Genomic DNA, 20,337 nt, shown 5'->3' on the forward strand with positions numbered 1-20,337 from the left:
AGATTTTAAGAAGAAAGAAAATGCAGCTAAGGAAATGTGCTTGATACTTGTGTCACCTTGAAAATATGTTACGTGTTAGGAGAAACTACATACTTGGCGTTATTCTATCACCCATGTATATAACACACCAGAGAATTATGATGGGCCCTGGGTTTAGGTGGGAAAGGAGCAGCTGAATGCCACATTGTACCCCACATCCGAGTTCTCTCTCTAGAAGAAAGAAGGCAACCATGGAAGGAGGCTTTGCTATCACTGCAGCAGTGTCCTCAAGTCTAGCATTTTGGCTTTTCTTAGGAGTCTTAGGGTCTTGGTTAAATCTCGTGAAGGTTAGTTATAGGAGGATAAAGGGACTCACTCCAAAGGCTTCACAGAAAAGGTGGTTTTTGAGGGATGGATCTGAAGGAAGAGAATGCCTGTGGCGGATGGAAACATTTGGTTCTTCTGTGCACATGGGATCTGCATCTCTGGACATGCACCCTATGCAAGGATTTATTTTTCAAGACACCATTTCTGACACATTAATAAATAGGGGAAGAAATCTCCATCCCTCAGTAGCTGAATGTTTGGGAACCTCAGAGCTTTTAATCCAATACATTCAATATGATGAAATGTTTTCAGTGCATTAGTGGCACGATCCAGTCCATGCTAAAAATTAACCACTGATTACATTTAGGGACAAGTAAGCCTGCGCTTATTGCTGCCACCAAGGTCCATGGGACTGCAAAGCTTAACTTGGCTGGTTGCACCCTATGAGTTTAGCAAAGAGGTTGAGAGTGTGCCTTGCTTGTTAGCTGCAATCTGGCTTCCTTAAATCTTTCAAGAAGATGGTATGCAATCTAGGAAGAGTTAAGTACACCAAAACTTTATCCCGGTCAATAGGGCTTAAATGCACAGCAAAGGAAGGAACTCCCAGTTTCTCTTCCTAGTTAGGTTACTGAACTCCAGTCAGGCTATGTCCTTCCAAAGCTGGCAAGAAATTGGTGCTTGAATACTGAACAACTGTGAGTGCTCAGAAAAAAAACAAGAAAACAAAAACAAAAAACTGTGGGTGCTCAGGAAAAAAAACAAGAAAACAAAAACAAAAAACTGTGGGTGCTCAGATTAATGAAGTGCACTATGTCAAGATGACTACTACTTAATTAATTATATTAGTCATATAATTATTATAGTAGTCATATAATTAATTATATGATAGTCATATAATTAATTATATGACTAATTAATTTTATTATTATTATTATTATTATTATTATTATTATTATTATTAGCCTTCTCCAAGGAGCTCTGGGAGGGCAAAGCATTTAATGACAATTAACAAGAACTGTGGGGTGTGTGTCTTTCATTTCATACTGAAATAGCATTAAACCAGTTATAACACTGAACAGCTTGTTCTTTCCATGATACAAAAATATTTTTACCGTGATTTTAGACATTACTTAATGGAACAGTGCCCATCTTAACTGCAACACTGAACACGGAGTCTTATCTGTGTTAAAGATTGGTCCCAAATATGACATTAAATTGCAAAAATTAGGACAAAGAGAATTTGGAACTCTTAGTTTTGCATAGAGTGTCCAGATTGAGAGACAAATCACCAGCGTGAAGATTAGAGGATTCAGCAGTGTGAAACCCTTACTGTGTTTTGGAGGAAAATATGGCTTCACAAACCTTCATCTTCATCATCTACTGAAGTAGAGGGACGGATTCTCTTCTGGTCTCCAGCTGAGGCAGCTTCAGGTGGCTCCTTTCTCTTCACCTGCAGAAAGGAAAGAATTAACCAATTTTGGGAGATGTACTTGTTTTAGATTTACAAGTGCTCCCACTTCATAGCATACAAGAACCTTACTCCCCAAAAATGACTACATGGGAGTGCCTACGTTTGCTTTCCTTTTTATTTTTGTGAAAACATTTTGACTTCAGTTTGTAATTTAAAGGGCAACAGAACAATTAGACCAGTGGGAAAATCAAGAGGCACTGCCATTGAACCCAGTTCAATCATCTAAATACACAGAAGGGCAAACATGTGAATTAGGAAAGCTGGAATAAGACGGAAACCTTACAGTCTTATCACCTCTTTTATTAAATCTGTTAAAGGATTTCTGATGTATGATAAAATAAAGGTGATGTTCTTCCTTACAGATCTCCAACCACTTTCCATGTTTGCATACTTTCTCTAAACAACACTCTCCCCCCTAACTTTTCCCCATCCTTCAAGTCTTCCAGTGTGCTCTCTCAAACTCACATGGGGATAGAGGCAACTGTTAATCCTTCTGCACCACCATAAATCAGCCAGTAATAGCATTGGTGGTGGTGTGAAGAGCCAATACTGGGTTATTAATCATTTCTGTAAGGTTACAGAGCTAAAAGTACAGGCAGTTTATTGGGCAAGAAGTGTGCAACAGCTGAGACATTAAAACTGTGACTCAATTTTAACATTATTTACAGTACTATAGGAAAGCAGGGTTCATATTATGACTAACTAGATATTGAAGACTGCTCTTACCTTGAAAGATGGCAACCGGATGGCCCCGCGTAACCCAATGCCCAAGCCAATCCCCTCGTAACCCAGACCTTCTCCTTTGTTCCAGTTCTCCAGAAGACAAGATGTGATACGGTCCTTTGGTTTTGGCTTCTCCTCATCTTTATGTTCTCCAGATTTTACTGGAGTAAGTGATGCCTATGCAAGACAAGGAGGATTGAAAAAGAGGACACTAATACACTGGTGCAGACTCTAAAAATTGGGTGCTTGAACAAAGCAGCAGCATCTACTCATACGAAAGCTCTAATTTCCCTGAACAAGTACAGACTTAAGGTGCTCAAATCCATCAATAGCACTTATGGAACATCTCTGCTTGACTTCCATTGGAAAAGTTCAGCCTGAACAAATTCTAGGGAGGAGGCAAACGTCAAAAACATCAGAAGGATGTGCCTACTTTCCCTACTGCAGAGTGTCCATCGATTAAACTGCAAACTCTCCACCTTGCCTGGCAGAAAACAACCTTAATTTGGCATGATCCTTTTGTGGAGCAAAAACCATGTAGGTTTTCGCATGTAGGCTGTAGCCTAATATCCACTATGGTTTTTAGGAATTTGCGACGGTCAGACAGTGCTAAGTACACTTTTGCCATTTGTAAAGACATGGACATACTCTAAGCCAGGCACAGGCAAACTCGGCCCTCCAGATGTTTTGGGACTACAGTTCCCATCATCCCTAGCTAACAGGACCAGTGGGAATTGTAGTCTCAAAACATCTGGAGGGCCGAGATTGCCTATGCCTGCTCTAAGCCATGTCTGAAGTCACACAGCAATCACACACAAACATACACAGAGAGCTGCCTCAAATGGAGTCATGCATCTAGCTCCATACTGCCTACTCCAAACACAGCTGACTCTCTAGTCTAGGGTTTCAGATAAAAGACTTTCACCCCCCCTACACTAGAGATCCCTTTAAAACAACAACAATAACCTTGAGTTATAAGGAATCAGACCTGTGCTCTTATACATGCATGCATGCACTAAGCTTTATTATGACAGGTGTATGCCTTGCCATACACCTGTCATGTTACTTGTTTTATGTATGTCCAAGCCTGAACTGGGGGAAACACAGAAAGATGCAAAGAGGCAGGTGGAGCAAACCGTCTGTCATTGCAAAGCCATTGGAAAAGAGGGGTGAGATTTGATGGTTACCTTTGCCAGACGCTCTTTCTTGTCCCACCAGTCATCAAATGCCCTGAAGGCCACCACCTCCACCATCTTCCGGTTTAAATCCCTCTTCATTATTGCTTTAAGTTCCTTCACAATCACCAAGAGGACACCATCCACAGTGGCCTTATGCGGATCTTCCTTCTTGGGCTGGTAACCCGGAGGAGGAACCGAGGGGTCAAACTTGGGCAAAGGGGGCCACTGCTGTCCGCGGTTGATAGCTGCTCCCATGGAAAAGTGTCGGTAAGGAGGAAGGTTGACAAACTGCATCCGGTTCCCCATGAACGGGGGGTACTGGTAAGTGTTCTGCCCTTGCATCAAGCGGCTCAGCATTTGGGTTTGCATTTGAAAAGACATTGACATGCCTCCCCATTGGTTGCCCAAGACACTGATCATATCTACTTGCATGAGGGGAAACATCCCAGGATGGAACGGAGGAAGTGGAGGCAAGATATGAGGGGGTGGAACCCCAGGAGGCGCTGGGAGGGGGGGAGGCGGGACAGTGACTGCGGGGTGAGTTGGGGGAGGCGGAGGAGGGAGAGGCGGAGGAGGGGGCATTGGGAAGACCGGCTGGGGTGGGGGTGGGGGAGGCAGGGGAGGAAAACCATGGGGAGGCATAGGAATTGAGGGAGCCATCACAGATGAGTTGCCAACAGAAGTATTCACCACAATGTTTTTGGCACATTCTGTGCTTGGAGATTGGTTCATTTCATCATCGGAGATCTCCATGTCTTCCCCTGAAGACTGATGACACTGTGAGGAAAAGAGAAACATATTCTGCTTAGTCTAGGTTTACATTCCCATTAGCAAGACAAGTAAATAAAAATCGGGGAGGGGGAGTAACTTTGTCTCTTCAAGTCATGTGCATCCAAGACAACTTAGTATTTTCTTGGGAGACATTCAGTTCAACAAAACATATAAAATCACATCCTATGAGGTGCTCAAACTGTCAGGGCTATTTGTATAGTAAAACCTGAAGAACTTTACCACAAGGCCATCTTAATACTATTTGGACCTTTTCCCCTAACTATGAGCACCCCCAGTTCAAAATGTAGCACTAAAAGCAATCCAGAAATCTAATCTGGTTTTCATCAAGTATCCGCTGATCAATTTACTACCACCAGAGGGCAGTTGCTTCCAAAAAGCAAAGTTTACAGAAAGAAATGTGCTCTTTACCAGCCTGTGGCTAAATGAAAAAGAACATGGATTTAAATCAGCAAAGGATAGCATATAATCACAAGAAACTCTCCTGTAACCCTTACCTATTCTTGATTCTGCTTAGGAACAACTCAGGAGTCGTAGGAAAGTGAGAGAATATAAAACTGAATATGGAAAGAAGCCACACACAGCTGTCAATGGAAGTTTCATCTTGGATGGAGAAGTCCCAATATTTTGCCCAAGGCTACCTAACAAGTTCAGGTTAAGAGATGCTCTCACTCAACTTCAGTTTGTCCCCTGCAAAAATGGAGAAACCACCCTTTGCTGTTTCTTGCAGCAGGAGTCTATCACAGTCATGGCCAGACTTGGCCCTTCAGATGTTTTGTGACTACAACTCCCATCCTTCCTAGCTAACAGGACCAGTGGTCAGGGATGATGGGAATTGTAGCCCCAAAAGATCTGGAGAGCCAAGTTTGGCCATGCCTGGTCTATCGTGTCAGAGCAAAGTGCAATGAAGTTGGCATATCAGCTTGAAGATTAAAATGATAAAATAGCAGTAAGAGAGGAGAAAAGGCACATTTGCAAAAAAAGGTGGGTTGCACGTGTTTGTTGCTCAGTTCAACAAACCCTTTAGTGAACATGCTGCAAACACTACTAGAATGGGCCTGTCCCTGGAGCATGCACATGGCGCACAGAGCCCCACTGCCTCTCTTGCTTTTCATGGCAATGATAGTAGTGCCACCCCCTCCTTCTTGGCTTACTTTCTGCCATCAATTTAGCAGCAACAGTCTCTCTCACACATTTCAACCGGTGAGTTCCTCTGCTTCCACCCTGCCTGCCTTGCTCTAGCAAGAGAGGAGGTTGGGTGAACAGAAAACGGCAGGGCCACCAGTCATGGCTCTCAGTGCCAGGAGAGAGTGGGATGGTAGGACCCAAACGAACAGCTTCAAGTTACAGGAAAGGAGATCCCAAATCAACATCAGGAAGAACTTTGATAGGAAGAGCTCATCGACAGGACCAGGCTCCCTCGGGAGGTGGTGGACTCTACTTCCTGGGAGTTTTTAAGCAGAGGTTTGATGGCTACCTGTCATAGATGCTTCAACCGAGATTCCTGAATTCCAGCAGGTTGGGCTAAATGACTGTCAGCATCCCTTCCAACTCTACAACTCTATGATTCTGTGAATATAGGGCCTGGAGCAATCATCCCTATTTGCCCCCTCCAGGGATGGCCCTGGGTGGGAAGAAAGGCTCTGTCCATCTCTGCTGGAAAGTGGAACTTGAGGATAACTTGAATATAGGAAAAGAAAAAGCCTGGATAACATGCTCTGATACACAGAGTGTGGGTCAATAAACAAGCAAAAGGCACACCTTCCTGACTTACTTACTTATGCTATACTCTAGATTGGTTCATCTTTGCCTCTCTCCCTCCCTCACAAAAAGTTGTGTCTTTTTTTGGCAAGATCATAATGTACCAGGTGAAGCCCAGTGCAAAACTGCTGGCCTCGGTCTATGAGAATGCAACCCTTCCCATACAACACGTGGCAGCCAAAGTCCATCCCAGCTCTGTGGGCAGCTCAGAGTACCTTGGGGCATGGGAAGTGCACAGAAAATATTTTAACCAATATTTAAATATATGGGCATATTTGCCATTTGTATTCTGAAATAGGAAATAGGAATCACAGATGGGTTGAAGGCAAGTTGGGTGAATTAAAAGCTACCACCAAAACCTTATGAACTTTATGCAGAGGCAACATTGCAAAAGCCCCGTGTGCCTCCAACAGCTTCATGGCTGGCAACTGACCTGCATGCATAGAGGGGACAAATTTTGCAATCCAAAATTTATTTTAAGCAATACATCAGAAATATGATGGGGAAATGGGAGAGGAAACAGGAGTGGGGAAATATACCCAAAATCAAAAGAAAGCCAGCTGGAAGGAGAAGGCTGTCAATTAAGCAGAGTTCAATTAAAATAAAATTCAGAAGGATAAAAAGCTTGTTCAAGACAAGAGAAATCATGGAGTGTAAGAAAGAACAAATGCAGAAAGAAGGGTGTAGCTAGGGAGGAAGAAAAACATGGTCTAGGCAGAGAGCAAATGTAGAAGTAAAATGTTATAGCTTAGCTTTTAAAAATTGTTTTAACTGAAGATTAAACTTTCAGTTCATCAAGTCCTTTTAATGGATGTTACATTCAATGTGAGACACTAATGTTAATGAGAGCATGGGGTTAGGGGGAGAAGAGAGGTGGGGAAGAGAGAAGGGGGGATAGTAAATTTTTCATTATTTTACATAGTGTACGTGCCTAGTTTTGCCCCTGCAGAAAGGCCCCTGTAGTAGAGCATAACAGAGTGTTGGACTAGGACCTGGGAGACCAGGGTTCAAATCCCCACTCAGCCATAACTCACTGGGTGGCCTCTGGCCAGTCCCTGCCTCTCATCCTAACTTACCCCACAGAATTGTTGTGGGGACTAAATGGGGGGGGGGGGGAGAACCATGTGCACCACATTGAGCTCCTTGGGGAAAAGGTGGGCTATAAATGCAATCCATCAATCCTGGCCCACAGCCATCCAGTGAGCTTCAGTACAAGGTGGGAGGCCAGAATGCAGGCCTCCCTCAAAGTCCAACAAGTCTCTCTGCAGCTTCCCCAAGCCGATGCCTTCCAGTTACACCACAGCTCCCACCAGCCCTGCCCACTGGGCCATGCTGCCCGAGCCTCATGAGAGTTGTAGTCCCAAACATGTGGAGGGTGCCAGGTTGGGGAAGCCGGCATTACATTATCCAGATATCAAATATATTTTGGCATAGTACCAATTGGTGAATTCTGGTGCTGGAGGAGACTCTTGAGAGTCCCATGGACTGCAAGAAGATCAAACCTCTCCATTCTGAAGGAAATCAGCCCTGAGTGCTCACTGGAAGGACAGATCGTGAAGCTGAGGCTCCAATACTTTGGCCACCTCATGAGAAGAGAAGACTCCCTGGAAAAGACCTGATGCTGGGAAAGATTGAGGGCATAAGGAGAAGGGGACGGCAGAGGACAAGATGGTTGGACAGTGTTAAAGAAGCTACCAGCATGCGTGAGGCAGAGGAAGACAGGAGTGCCTGGCGTGCTCTGGTCCATGGGGTCACGAAGAGTCGGACACAACTAAATGACTAAACAACAACAACCACCAATTGGAACCATGCAGCAAGAAAACAAAGAAGACCAGCAGCAACTTCCAGAGCAGATGTTGCATCAAATATCTGCTGTTTATTCTCCAGGAAGCAGCCAGACAGTGTGTCCTCTCCATCTAGGGTTGTTTTCACCAGTGCTCTGAAGCACACCGGCCCTCTTGAGCCAAAGCACATGGTTTGCAACTGCCACCTGCCATCTACCTACAGGGCTGGGCTGCTGCTGCTGCACCCCAATCCAAATGCTTGTTAAAATACAATACTACACCTTGCTGGAAGGAAAGAAAACTGAACAACAAAAGGCCTCGTTTACAGTGCTTTATTAAACTCTCACAAGAGGAAATTTAAACTGAGCTTTCCAGGCACAGAGGGGTGGAGGGAGATATTCCCCTGAAAACTGCAACACACTCCCAAGACTACTGGCTTGTAAAGAAATGCCACCGTGCTGGTGTTTGTGCCGCACAATGTGGCAGGCTCAGGTGCAGCTTCCTAATTAGTTATCGCCTCTTACCAAGAGAAATTGGTAAAAGGGGCAAGTGAGAAAATGGGGCCGGTGGGGCGGGGAGCAGGGAGAGAATCAGTTGATCACAGCGGGGAACTTGCAGAGAGAGCAAAGCCACTCACCTCTCTCAAAAGAGGGAATTTCCAAGGGATGCAAAATGCCCCTTGTTCGTAAACAACAACTTTGTTTTGCACCAGAGGCTCAAGCAAGAGACAGACTTTTAAGACTCTGGTTTGTGGTCCATGCCCTTCTTACACCTGTTGTTCTGGAGAGGAGATATCCACACTCCTGGGGATGACAAAGCCCTTCTTGAGGGATAAAGAAGAGGGAGGTGCTCTAATTTTGGCCATGGGCCATCCTCCTTTGCTCTAACGTAACAGAATTAACTGGCACCTTGACAATGCTACGTGGATACCCAGGGACTGCACATAAAGACCAGAGAGCACGAATGGGGCATTCAGAGCAGCTAGCCAAAGGAAATGCAAAAGCACCAGAATTGCCTTGCTGGGGCAGACCTTGTTTAACAAAGATGGCTCTGTCACATTCCTGCCCCCCCCCCCACAGGGAAGGAAGGCAACCCCCCCCCCCAGCTGCTTGTCTCTCAGCAACTGGTCTTCAGAGGTACTCAGCACCTCTGTTGGTTTGCTCTTCCTCAAATCCGTTTTTGATTTTTAAAAACTTTCTAGGGGTTGCAACATTTCTTTTTAAGAAACTGAGACAAAGCATACACAGACCCTCCCATTGATTCTGAAAGGGATCCAACAGGCTCCAAGTCAAAAGGGCAGAATTTTAAAATGAGCCGTCTCATTTGCAGAACAACTTCCACCAGACATAGGCTTGCCATTCATCAGGAAAATTCCCATCACGTTCTGGTTTTCAGGTGTAAAAATGGGGGCGGGGCGGGGAATGTGGCAAAATGTCATGGAAAACCTGGGTGTATGGCAACGAACAATTCTGGTGGTTTCCTTGAAAAAGCTCAGCAACTTTGTGGGTGTCAGGAAAAGCAGACAGCATTTCATTAAGTTCTGGAAAAGGATAGCAAGAAGACCAGCAATGAAGGCTTGCACATTTGCAAGATGATTTGCGACTCAGATTGTGAATTCTGCAACACCACAATAACAAGACACTTAGGATGAAACCCCTTCAGACGAAGAAGTATCTCAAATTCTCAACCATAATAGCCTCTCAGCATTGCTGCTCTATCGAGCCATGAGAGGTGGGCAATAACTGCACTTCTCTGCAAAAAACTGCCATGCCATTAGCATAGGATGGGGCAAGGCAATATTTAGCATTTGGTCTCCTGCCACCCCATGTTTTCCTAATTTGGAACCGGGTGACTGGAACAGAGGAAGCCTGCAACTTTAATACCATATCCCTGTTCAGATGCTGGAGGAGTGGAGCCTTGGTAATATTTGCCCCCGCTAAAAAAATCCCCACCTCAATGATAATAATAATAACTATTCCTTCATTGTTGCTACATTTTAAGCCATGGGTACTCAAGTGAAAAGAACACTCCGCTTCACATACTCTGGTTTCTCTGCAGATCGTATAAAAGAACACTCCGCTTAGCCATAACACCAGTTTCCTCTTACTAGGTTTGCAAAAAATCCAAACAGACTTTAGGTTTGGAACCTATTCTGTGTTACAAGGCGCAGACTCAGAATGATGTCCTAATAAAAACAAGTATGCTCCTAAACATGTACAGAGGGTGGTTCTCTCACTACCACATTGTAGCCCATCATGCACCAGATATAAGGATGTCAAGGTCAGAGGATGCAGTTTCCAGTGAGGTGTGAGTCACGGTGGTGTCAGACCTTCTCTTGTTAGAAACTGAGCCCCCACACCCAGCAAAATAAGATTCCTTGACACATCTACATGGAAGCAAGTTTTATTGATTTCAATGGAACTTGTACTCCAGGGGTGACCTTGAGATCACATTCAAAAGCTCTGCTATCTGGATTCATAATAATCTGGGCTGAAAGTAGATGAATAGGATGGTCAATGTGTTTGTGACAAATTACATTTCTCAACATATGCTTAATATTATTTATAAAATGAATACATACATCCAAAACAACTAATTTAACCAAATGAACAAAAAAAAAACCACAGCAAGAACAATTCCAGGGATCACTACCCTCAAACTTGCTTAGAATAAAATTTCTTAGAAAAGGCAGAAATGATATGTAGCCAACACTGCTGCTTTCTAAGAAGGTACAGTAAGAAGACTTTGTGTAATATGCAAACTTTGAAAGCCTCAAAGTCTAATCTGGCACCTGAGAGCGAAAGAGGTACTCTTGCCTACAACCACAATTGGTTTTCTACACTTTCTACAGTTAATATGATAGAAGAGAGCCATCCTCCTATCAGCTTCATTGCTGAGCAAGTTCTTCCCACTTTCCAATCCTGTAGAAGCATGAACAAGCACTGCATGATCAAACCTACAGGCAGACTGTTTTCAGATAGCTGTAGACTACAATCCCATACACAGTTAAGATGAGAGCAAGTTCCACTGCATTCAATTGGTCTTACTTCTGAGTAGACATGCCTAGGATTTTGCTCCTGATTCTAAGTCCCAGGTGGAGATCTATCATTTAATAGCCAAAAGCTGCATAATGTCTCACATGGATTTTTATCAGAGTGGCATGCAATTTGTCAAATTTAGGAAAGTGCATAAGAAATTAGATGAAAGAGGAAAGGCATTTGGCTATGAAAATCTCTCAATCTCACATGGCCTCTTACAATGGGTGAACAGGTCTAATCTGTCCAATGGGAGATCCACTGAGGATGAAGCTGAACATGACTCTAAATTGTAGCAGAGCAGTGAAGGATCAGCGTGTTGCAATTACTATTGCGGCAGATGTAGCCTTGGAAGGCCAGGGTTCAAATCTATCTTCACACATTAATTGGACATCCTTGGCCAAGTCAATGGGACAGAGGCACACCTCACACGAGAGACCCATTTCAGGGCTCAGAGTGGCCCCCAGCTGGACAGAAAGCCTGTGGATTAGGTCTTGACCATTCTGGCTGACCTTGCAGTTATTTGGGCTGTCTTTATATTACCACATTGATGAATTACTTGCTGCCTGAGAGTAATCCACCAGGGACTGTGGGCAAGCAGTGTCCAGGGTGAGATCCAGAAGTGGGTACAGCCAGAGCCTGCAGGGCAATGGTCCATTTATTGCAAAATAGCAGCTGGATCATTTAATTTTATGACAATACCTCCTTACTGAATCCTAAGGTGTTATAGGCTGCTACATTTTAAGCCAGGGAGAGGAATATTTGACCCTGCCCTTGATGTTGCTGGACTACAGCCACTGGCCATGCTGCATGGGGCTGAAGGAGGATCACAGATTGTTCTAAGCAATAGTCAGAGGGAACATAGAACTAATAAAGATAACTGTACGGTCTGGGTGCATTCGTATGGGAAGCGCTTGTCCTTAATGTATTGGAGCCTGAAGCTGCATAAAGCTCAAACTTGGAGCAAAGCCTGGAAACCCAATGGTAACCAATCCAGTCTAGCCAGCATTAGTGTTATAGGCTCAAGCTGTCTTGCCCAAGTGAGCAAACAGGCTACTGAATTCTGCACCAGTTGCAGTTTCTGAACAGTCTCAACCTAGAGGTTACCAGAGCATAGACAACAGAAGCTAGACAATCCCCCTTCAGATAGAACCACAGCTGGACCACCAGCCAAAACTGATGAAAGGCACTCTGAGCCACAGAGGCCTCCAGGGACTGTCATGAATCCAAACGTACCCCAAATGTGCACATATGTTACCTCATGAGAAGTGCAACCCCATCCAGAACAGGGAAGCATCCACTAATAGTGCCTCAGGTCTTATCTGGATTAAGCTTCAGTTTATTGGCATACTGATGACTCCAAATCTACAGATGATCCCGACCAGTTTTATGCTGATGTTAAACACTGCGGAGTATAAAAGTGAAACCCTACAACGATGTCTCCACAAGGCTGAACAACTTCCCTCCACCAACTTTCATGGTCACTCCAGAAGGACACCCTGGTATCAAAAGGAGTCAAGAGATCAAGGAGAACAGGGTCACACTCCCCATCTCTCTCCTAATCACCAAATTCTTGTATGTTCTTGCCTTGCTCCCTCCTGCTAATAGAATGGACGTAAGACAACCCACTGCCTGAAGCCAATCCTGTAAAATTTTCACTGGGGGAGGCGTGGGCAAGAATCCCACTGTGGAAATTAAGTTTGTATGAGAAGGGCACTTCAAAAAGCACACATGAAGCTTTAATAGATAAAGATAGTCTATGCAGAAAGAGGAATCTATTACCAAAGAACTGAAACAACCGATTTCAGAGCAGAATTGCAGCAGCTGTTAAACAGCATGTAATGACACAACACTAAACAACAGGAGGCAAAGAGAGAATATCACATGCATTTGGAACTGCAAAGGGATAACAGGGAGGCAGAACACAGAGGGAGCTTCATCCAATATAGCTACACCAATTCCTTCCAATAATAGATGCAACTTAATGGGGAGCACTTCCAAGTACATCAAAATGTGTGAAGCAAGTTCACTGGCTATGTGGCAGACTTTTCCCATAGACTGTGGCAACGTCCATCCACACAAATATATGGCAATAATAATTTTAAGCAAAGTGAGAGATATAAGTGTATGAAAGAATGCATAAGAACCTGCAAATTGAATTAGTATAATGTTTGAAAGGAAGAGCAGGAATAAAAATGGTGATATGGAATTCAGCCTTATTTGTAAACTGCTACAGAACCAGGAATTGTATTGAACCAGTAAGGCAGGAGGGCACCTGTACTGAATATGTGCAACAGTTAAGATGCTGACAGAGAAAAAGTGGACCTTGCAACAAAATGTTGCAGTGCCATATGTCCCTGCGCCACTAAGCCAGCCAAGCCCTCCAACACGATACACCATTCCATTCTCCCTGTTTTCTTGCCACAACAAATTGTTCTGAGGCCACCGAGCAGGCTCAGCCCTAACTTTTAGGGTCTGTCCCCCGCAAAAGAAATATGTTGTATTTCTGCACACCTTGTGATCCCCCATATTTGCAGATTCCTCATTCTTGTGTGTGACTAGTGCTATTTTGGCTACATAAGAAACGGCACCCACGGCCTGAATATAAATAGAGGGCATTACTGCACACAACAAAGGTCTGCTATTCCTTATATCAATTGTTATAATACCAATCATTTTGCATTACTTTTATTTATCTGAACTTTGTTTTTCCAAAACTATTTTATTTCATACAATTATATATTCCCTGATTGTTTTAAAAAAATCATTGTTTTAAAAAAGAATAAAACAATAAAAACTGCACAAACAGTTAAAAACAGCTATCTGAAACATTCAAATAATAATTAAAATCCATTATAAGCAACTCCAATAAAAAGTACATTGGCTGCGTAGACAAGAGGCGGGGCGATGGAGCTAGCAAGCAGCATCCATGGGTGGGAAAACTCTGGCAGTTCACAGCTAAAGAAACCAACAGGAGCTCAAACGGCTTTGACATTGACTGATGTACTGAACTCTCACCACACTGCCTGCCACTTGGTTTAGACCAAAAGGGCTCCCACACTTTGGGGCATTTGTCTCTGGTCTACTGAACCAGGGAGACAGGACCACACCAGTCCAGCATAAGGGCTGGTCACCCATATCCTATCATATTAATTTCCTAATTCCTTGCAAAAATAACCATCACTGCCAAAATTCAAAGCAAGGTACAGTAATATTCCAGGAGAGTTTCTGAAGTACAGATCTCATGCAGTTCACAGAGCAACTAGTACCAAGCACTACCATGTAAAAACAGATAAACAAGGAAGGAGTCACCTCTGATGGAATCATGACTTTTTTTTAAGGGTCATACCCACTTTTATGATCTGTTCAACAGATCATGCCACATACTTTAGCCAGCTTCCTTCCTGGAGACAAGAAGAACTGGGCAATTCTTTGGGCAAACCAAACTGTGTTGGAGCAGGTCATCCAGGACAGCACATGGGGAAACCTGAGGATATTGAGCCCCTGCCATAAGGGAGCCTAGAATAACCTCCTATGTAATGGTTACCATTTTAAACAGAATCAGTAAGCTGTAATAGTGCAGAATAGATCATTTATTGTCCAGCCTAGCATTTTAGGGTTATTTAGTTAATCATTCCTTTCAGAATGGTTATTTCTCCTAATGTGCATATTCAAGATGGCTTAACACAGCTTAGTTCTATCTCAATATGTGACCACATAGCTCTACATAAAAAGGACAGTTACAATGGACTCCACAAGTGGCAATTTTAACACATTTGCCATTGTGACTGGATTTACTAACACAGAATAAAACATGCTCCCACTTTCATGTATTCCCACTTTTCCTTCCTTTGTTGTTGTGACCCCCTCCTTTGGCAATCCTCACAGAACTCTAGCCCAATGGTTGCCATTAATTTGATTTGAACTGATGTTATAATGAAATGATTTTAGAATGTTGTATTATTTTACTGTTGTTAGCTGCTCTGAGCCCGGTTTCGGCTGGGGAGGGCGGGATATAAATAAAATATTATTATCCTACATACTGAATCTCTGTGCTTCCTTAAACACAGATGCTCCCTCTCTTAACCTTAGTTACTACAGCACACATTTGACCAAAAGACACTTGTGGCCTGATCCAGTGTATGTTTATTCAGAGGCAAGTCTCAATGAGTTTGATTGAACTTTCTGCCAGGTAAGTATGTACTGGACTGGAGCCTCCGGTGATGCTATTTCAGGGATCAATAATAGGAATTTTGAGATGCATACAAAGAAAGGATCATAAAGAAAGTCCACTACATTGTCTACTTCCAGAGCTGAATGTAGAGCCTCTTTGCCTTCTTGGGAGCCAGGTTAGAATCCAACTCTTAAAAAAATAAACCAGGTGGTCAGTTGTAGAAAAGCCCCTTGACCTTCGAGCACATCAGTCTGCTTAACTGCTGTAACATTCAGGGCCAACCCAGGGCATTTTGACACCTGAAGCGAACCACAATATGGTACCCCGCTCCCCACCAGGGAAGAAGGGGTGAGTGAAAATCTACTTCAAGAAGAAGGGGGGAAATAAACATCTGCATTGGGATATGCCGCCCCTGTGGATTCTGCTGCCTGAGGCTATCACCTCACCTTGCCTCATGTGTGGGTCGGCCCTGGAAACAATACATAGCTTATGGAAAGTGTGTGTGTGTGTGATTGGTGTGGAATAGGCCATTGGCCCTAGTTACGGTAAGTATATATTCTGATCACCTATTGGCAGCAAATCTCATTGAGTGGCCAAAGAATGACACCCTCTCTGCCTGTCAGACAGAGCAACCTTAGCCTCTTATTGCAAGGATAAAAAAAAATTAGTAATAGAAGGCACTGAGAAGAAAACCTGGTGACTTTGATTTATCTTCCCACCCTTCGCTCCAGGGAGGTCTTGGAGGCAGCACACAGGAAGGTGCCTTACACCAAATCACACAACTGGTCCATTTTGCTTAATATTGCCCAAACCATCAGGCAAGGGGCATTCCCAGTCCGATCTGCAGATACCAGGGATTGAACCTGGGACCTGCTGCATGCACAGCAAATGCCTGGCCATTGGGCTGCAGCCCCTCCCCATTCAGAATATGGCTATGAATGCCAGTTGTTGGGGGAACATGAGCCGAAGAGTTCCTGTCTGGCTGGCCACTGTGAACTGGGATGCAGGACTAGAAGGGCCCAATCCGGCTGCAGGATGCTTCTTGTGGCAATGTTCCTGTTCAAACCAAAGCTCTGAAAAGGCATGGGATGGGTTATACATAGGAAAGAGAATTACAGTACCCCACCCTGGGGTTGCTATGCAATGAAGGGTGGGGATATAACTTCAACAAGACAATAAAAATTGCACCCCAATGCTGTTACTTCACTTTATAATATCTTAGACGTCACAGCCAACACACTCACAGCTACAGAAACTGCTATCCACAGAAAAACTGCAATATACATTTCCTCTTTTATGTGAATTATGAAGAAGACAATGCAAATTGTGGAATCTCCTTTTAAAAAACAGGAGAAAGAAATCTCCTTTTGGATGGAAAGGTAGAGACTGAGAGTGCCTACCCTCTTTCCTGCCCAGACATCCTCTATCCCTGCTTCCCTCCTCTTGCGGAGGAATTCTCTGAAAGCCTGGCTATGAACAACAGCCTCACAATAGGCTGAAACATGAGCCTCTGCTTTCCCAGCCTCTTCATAGGCTAAAGCCTGGCACTCCTCTCTATCTCATTTGCAAGCTGGAAAAGCAACAGCTCACATTTCTACAGGGGTAATACATCATTATTTCAGATTCAGACCCACCAGAAAGGGGAGGGGAGATGACAACAACAAAAAGCAAACTATTAAGCTGGAATCTGCAATCACTTAAAAAGGGAGAGCTCACTGTTTTTATTTCACTTTTTATATGATTTTGCATTCTTGTGTTACACAGACAGCATCATTTTCAAGACAACCCTCATTACAAACTGGCAAATTTTGAACTAAACAAAGTTCAGGTAAACACTATCAGCGTTCTTTTAACTCATGTGTTAACTCATGCATTCTATGTGCCTATTTTATAGTTTTGTGTGTCATCTTTTAATTTTTATCTGTTGCAATTGTTCTCAGTTTTATACACATTTTTAAATGAATTTTTAAAAAGACCAATTGCTCATATTTAATTATGGAGCAGGAAAGGTCATAAGCCCCTGTAGAATGACTGAGCAACTCAAGGAGAAGGCACAAACAGCAACATGTTTGAAAAGATACTGCAGTGAGGAAGAGTGCATTTCATGAGATCCGTCTCTGAAGCAGATGCACAACTGAATCTTATGCAAGACAGATTGGAAGGAAACTACTTTAATATCTCACAAGGTTAGCAGATAACAGACAATATTACAACTCGAGGGAGCCTAAAAACATTTACAACTTGACAGACCAAATGCTTGTTGAAATAAGGTGGTGGCTTCCAAGTGACAATAGCACAACCTGGCTAAAAATTGTTTCCCATGGGAAGTTTAACAGCAGCAGGTCCCTTCTTGTCCCAGCAGTCAACCCAGCTGATGTGGAGAGGGAATTTTCAACACAAGGCCTCGGCTCATGCACCACACCTTTTCTGGCATACTCCTAACCAATTCCAATACAAAGGAATCACATCCATGTAGGGTTAATTCTCCCATGTTACAAATTAAGCACATCTTGTTTTATAAGTTAAACACTTTATAGCACATGGGTGTTCACCACAAATGCACACAGGCAACTCCTGGCCACCGTGCACTTCAGCAGGACATGCATAAGTCTGCCCAGCCCCTGCGCAGCACGGAAAACGACACACGCATGCCCATCGTGCACAAGTGGGTCAGAGCCTGTACACATACTACACACAATTCTTGGGCTGAGAATTGGAGGTTGCACCTGTTTAAAATCAGCAATGCAATTCTCAAATGCAAAGCTCTTCACACCGCTTACACATATGTAAAGCTTATCTGAACCACTTACCTCTTCCATTTTTTCTGGAGTTGGACTATCGTTATCAGGCAACATTTCTTTAGGTTCAGAGGACTCCGTTTTGGAAGTCCTACTCAGCTGGTCGAGGGGAGTCAGGCTAGCATCAGGCATTCCTTTCGAATTCTGAGAGAGAGAAGTTATTCCAAGAATTGGCTCCTCGTCGTCAGAATCCGGCAATGGTGTTGGACTAATGTCCTCCAAGCCTGTGCTGGGAGGACGCGAGGAAGGGGTTTGTGCTCTGTAGTTGGGCTGAGAGTTGGAACCAAATGTTGCAATTGGAGAAAGCTGGGAGGAGGAGGAGGAGATGGGGCTACCTTCCATTCTAATCTCATTGTCCGAGTCATGCTCATTGAGAAAATATAGCTTTGTTCTCTGCTCTTTTAAGAGCATCTCAATTCTTGAGTCCAAACTGTTGTGCTGAATTTCAGATTCTGTGGTTGGGGTGCCTGGGGTCTCGCTCCTTTCCGGAGTCTGTGTGAAGGGTACCACAGGTGGTTCATTGAGACTGTTGGGCTCAGGTGGGGCTGGGGGCTCCTCAGGTTTGTCCTTCACAGGAACAAAGTCAACAGTGGCAGCGGCACTACTTTCAACTGCCACCTCCGTTGGTGTTGGTGGCGGCCGACGGTACTCAGCATCCCTAGAAGTTTGGGGAAACTGCGGCTCTTCAGGCTGGGGAAACGTTGTGGGTGCCTGGTAGGGGGAGAAAGCGGACTTGAAAGTCGAAGAACCTGTGTGGCTCAAAGGAGGAGTGTGGGAAAATTGCACAGCCTCTTGAGAGTGGGATTTGAATGCACTGAACTGATGTTCTGACCCTCGGAAAACACCAGCTGAATTATGAACGTAATGGTGGCCTGGGCGTCTGTTATAAGCATCTGTAAATTTTGATTCATGTCTTCTGGGTTTATACCCAGAGTCCTGACTAAAGTGGTACGCAGGTGTTGTCTGACGACTAGAGTACGCAGAATCTTGGGAAAATGGAGTCCCCAGGCGTGGGGTAAGAGGGGTTCCTTGGGACTGAGGAGTGAATTGGCTGTAAGAGTTTGGGGTATCTTGCCGACAACTGGAAAAGGCGGTATCATGGGAAAATGGGGTACCACTGTTTGGGGTAGCTGATGATCCCACAGAAGAAGCACTGTTGTCTTTTAATTGTTTCAGAGTTTCAGCCAACTGCAAAAAAGGAAAACAGAAAAATATGCATACATTTCTGAAGTGCCATTGGAAACATTAAGACTTGAGCAGGGGGCCTAGCTATGCACACATCCAAGGAACACTTAAGGAGCCACTTGACAAGCATACATATAAACACTGCTGCTGCAAGATGATCAAGAGTGGCAGGCATCAGTACTAGCCCTACACTGGACAAAGGTTCCTGAAACCATCCTTTCATCTAATCTACCAGTTGTTGTTTTCTAACCTCTAGTGCATGTGGGGTGGGGTGGGGTTAATGAAATGTACCAACTATAAGAGAATTTAGCTGAGTTGTAAAAAAACCAAAAACAAACCCAGAATCTTTGAACAAAAACATACTGGGGCAGCTGGAATTTTTCCAGCTATTGATTTTTTAAGAACCACATGCACAACCAACTGATCACTGTCAATTAATAGTTACTTTGAAGTCCTCTTCAATTATTGTAAATAGACCATTTCCAAGTTCTGAAGTTCACAGAAAAATAAAATGAAAGGTTCGAGAACTATGACGACAGTAAACCTAATACATATTCGACCAGGCAGTATCTGTAAAAAATAAATGACTCTATCCCCATCTTTCATGAACGGCCATGGAATTGATCTTGAAGCTAACATGGCAACAGTAAATCCATAGCCAATAAGATCAAACACTAAAAAGGAATCAGGACATCAAGTAACCGTGGGACTCAGCAGAAAGGACTTGACATTGTTAGCCCACTGTTATTCTCAAATGAAGAAACAAATGCCTATGATTAGACCATCTGCTTAAGTGGTTGTTGCAAGCGGTTGATGGCGAGAACTCCCTGCAATCCCTGTGTAAATAAACCCAGTGTGTGGTGGCTGAAGCAGATAAATCTGAGGGGGAGTAAAGAGAAATGAACACTAGCGACTGATAAGGGAAGAACACAAAGTGAGGGAGTGCGGCATGGCTGAAGGATCAGCAGCCCACAATATAAACAGCGATAGGCTGGCACATGGCTGGCTGATCGGCATCACAGGGCACCTGCCAAGGCGCACAGCGTAGCCTCCAGCTGCCTTCCCCTTCCTGCTGGGTAGACAGGGCTCAAAGAATGCAAGCAGGCAGTGGTGCCAGGGTCAAGAAGGGTGTC

At 44.0% G+C, this 20,337-nt stretch overlaps 1 protein-coding gene across 8 annotated transcripts in view; it reads right to left on the minus strand.

Annotated features, from left to right (window-relative positions):
• Positions 1-20,337, minus strand: part of SETD1B (SET domain containing 1B, histone lysine methyltransferase) — a 72,263-nt gene that overhangs the window by 23,114 nt on the left and 28,812 nt on the right. For all 8 annotated transcript variants that reach the window (XM_053370200.1, XM_053370202.1, XM_053370196.1 and 5 more), the window contains 4 exons: positions 18,032-19,207; positions 3,688-4,455; positions 2,504-2,677; positions 1,669-1,756 (listed from right to left, as the gene is read on the minus strand). In XM_053370200.1, coding sequence (XP_053226175.1) covers positions 1,669-1,756; positions 2,504-2,677; positions 3,688-4,455; positions 18,032-19,207 — 2,206 coding nt within the window. The remainder of the gene's footprint in view (positions 1-1,668; positions 1,757-2,503; positions 2,678-3,687; positions 4,456-18,031; positions 19,208-20,337) is intronic.

The sequence above is a fragment of the Podarcis raffonei genome, chromosome 16, assembly GCF_027172205.1.
Source record: "Podarcis raffonei isolate rPodRaf1 chromosome 16, rPodRaf1.pri, whole genome shotgun sequence".
NCBI classification, from domain to species: domain Eukaryota; kingdom Metazoa; phylum Chordata; class Lepidosauria; order Squamata; family Lacertidae; genus Podarcis; species Podarcis raffonei.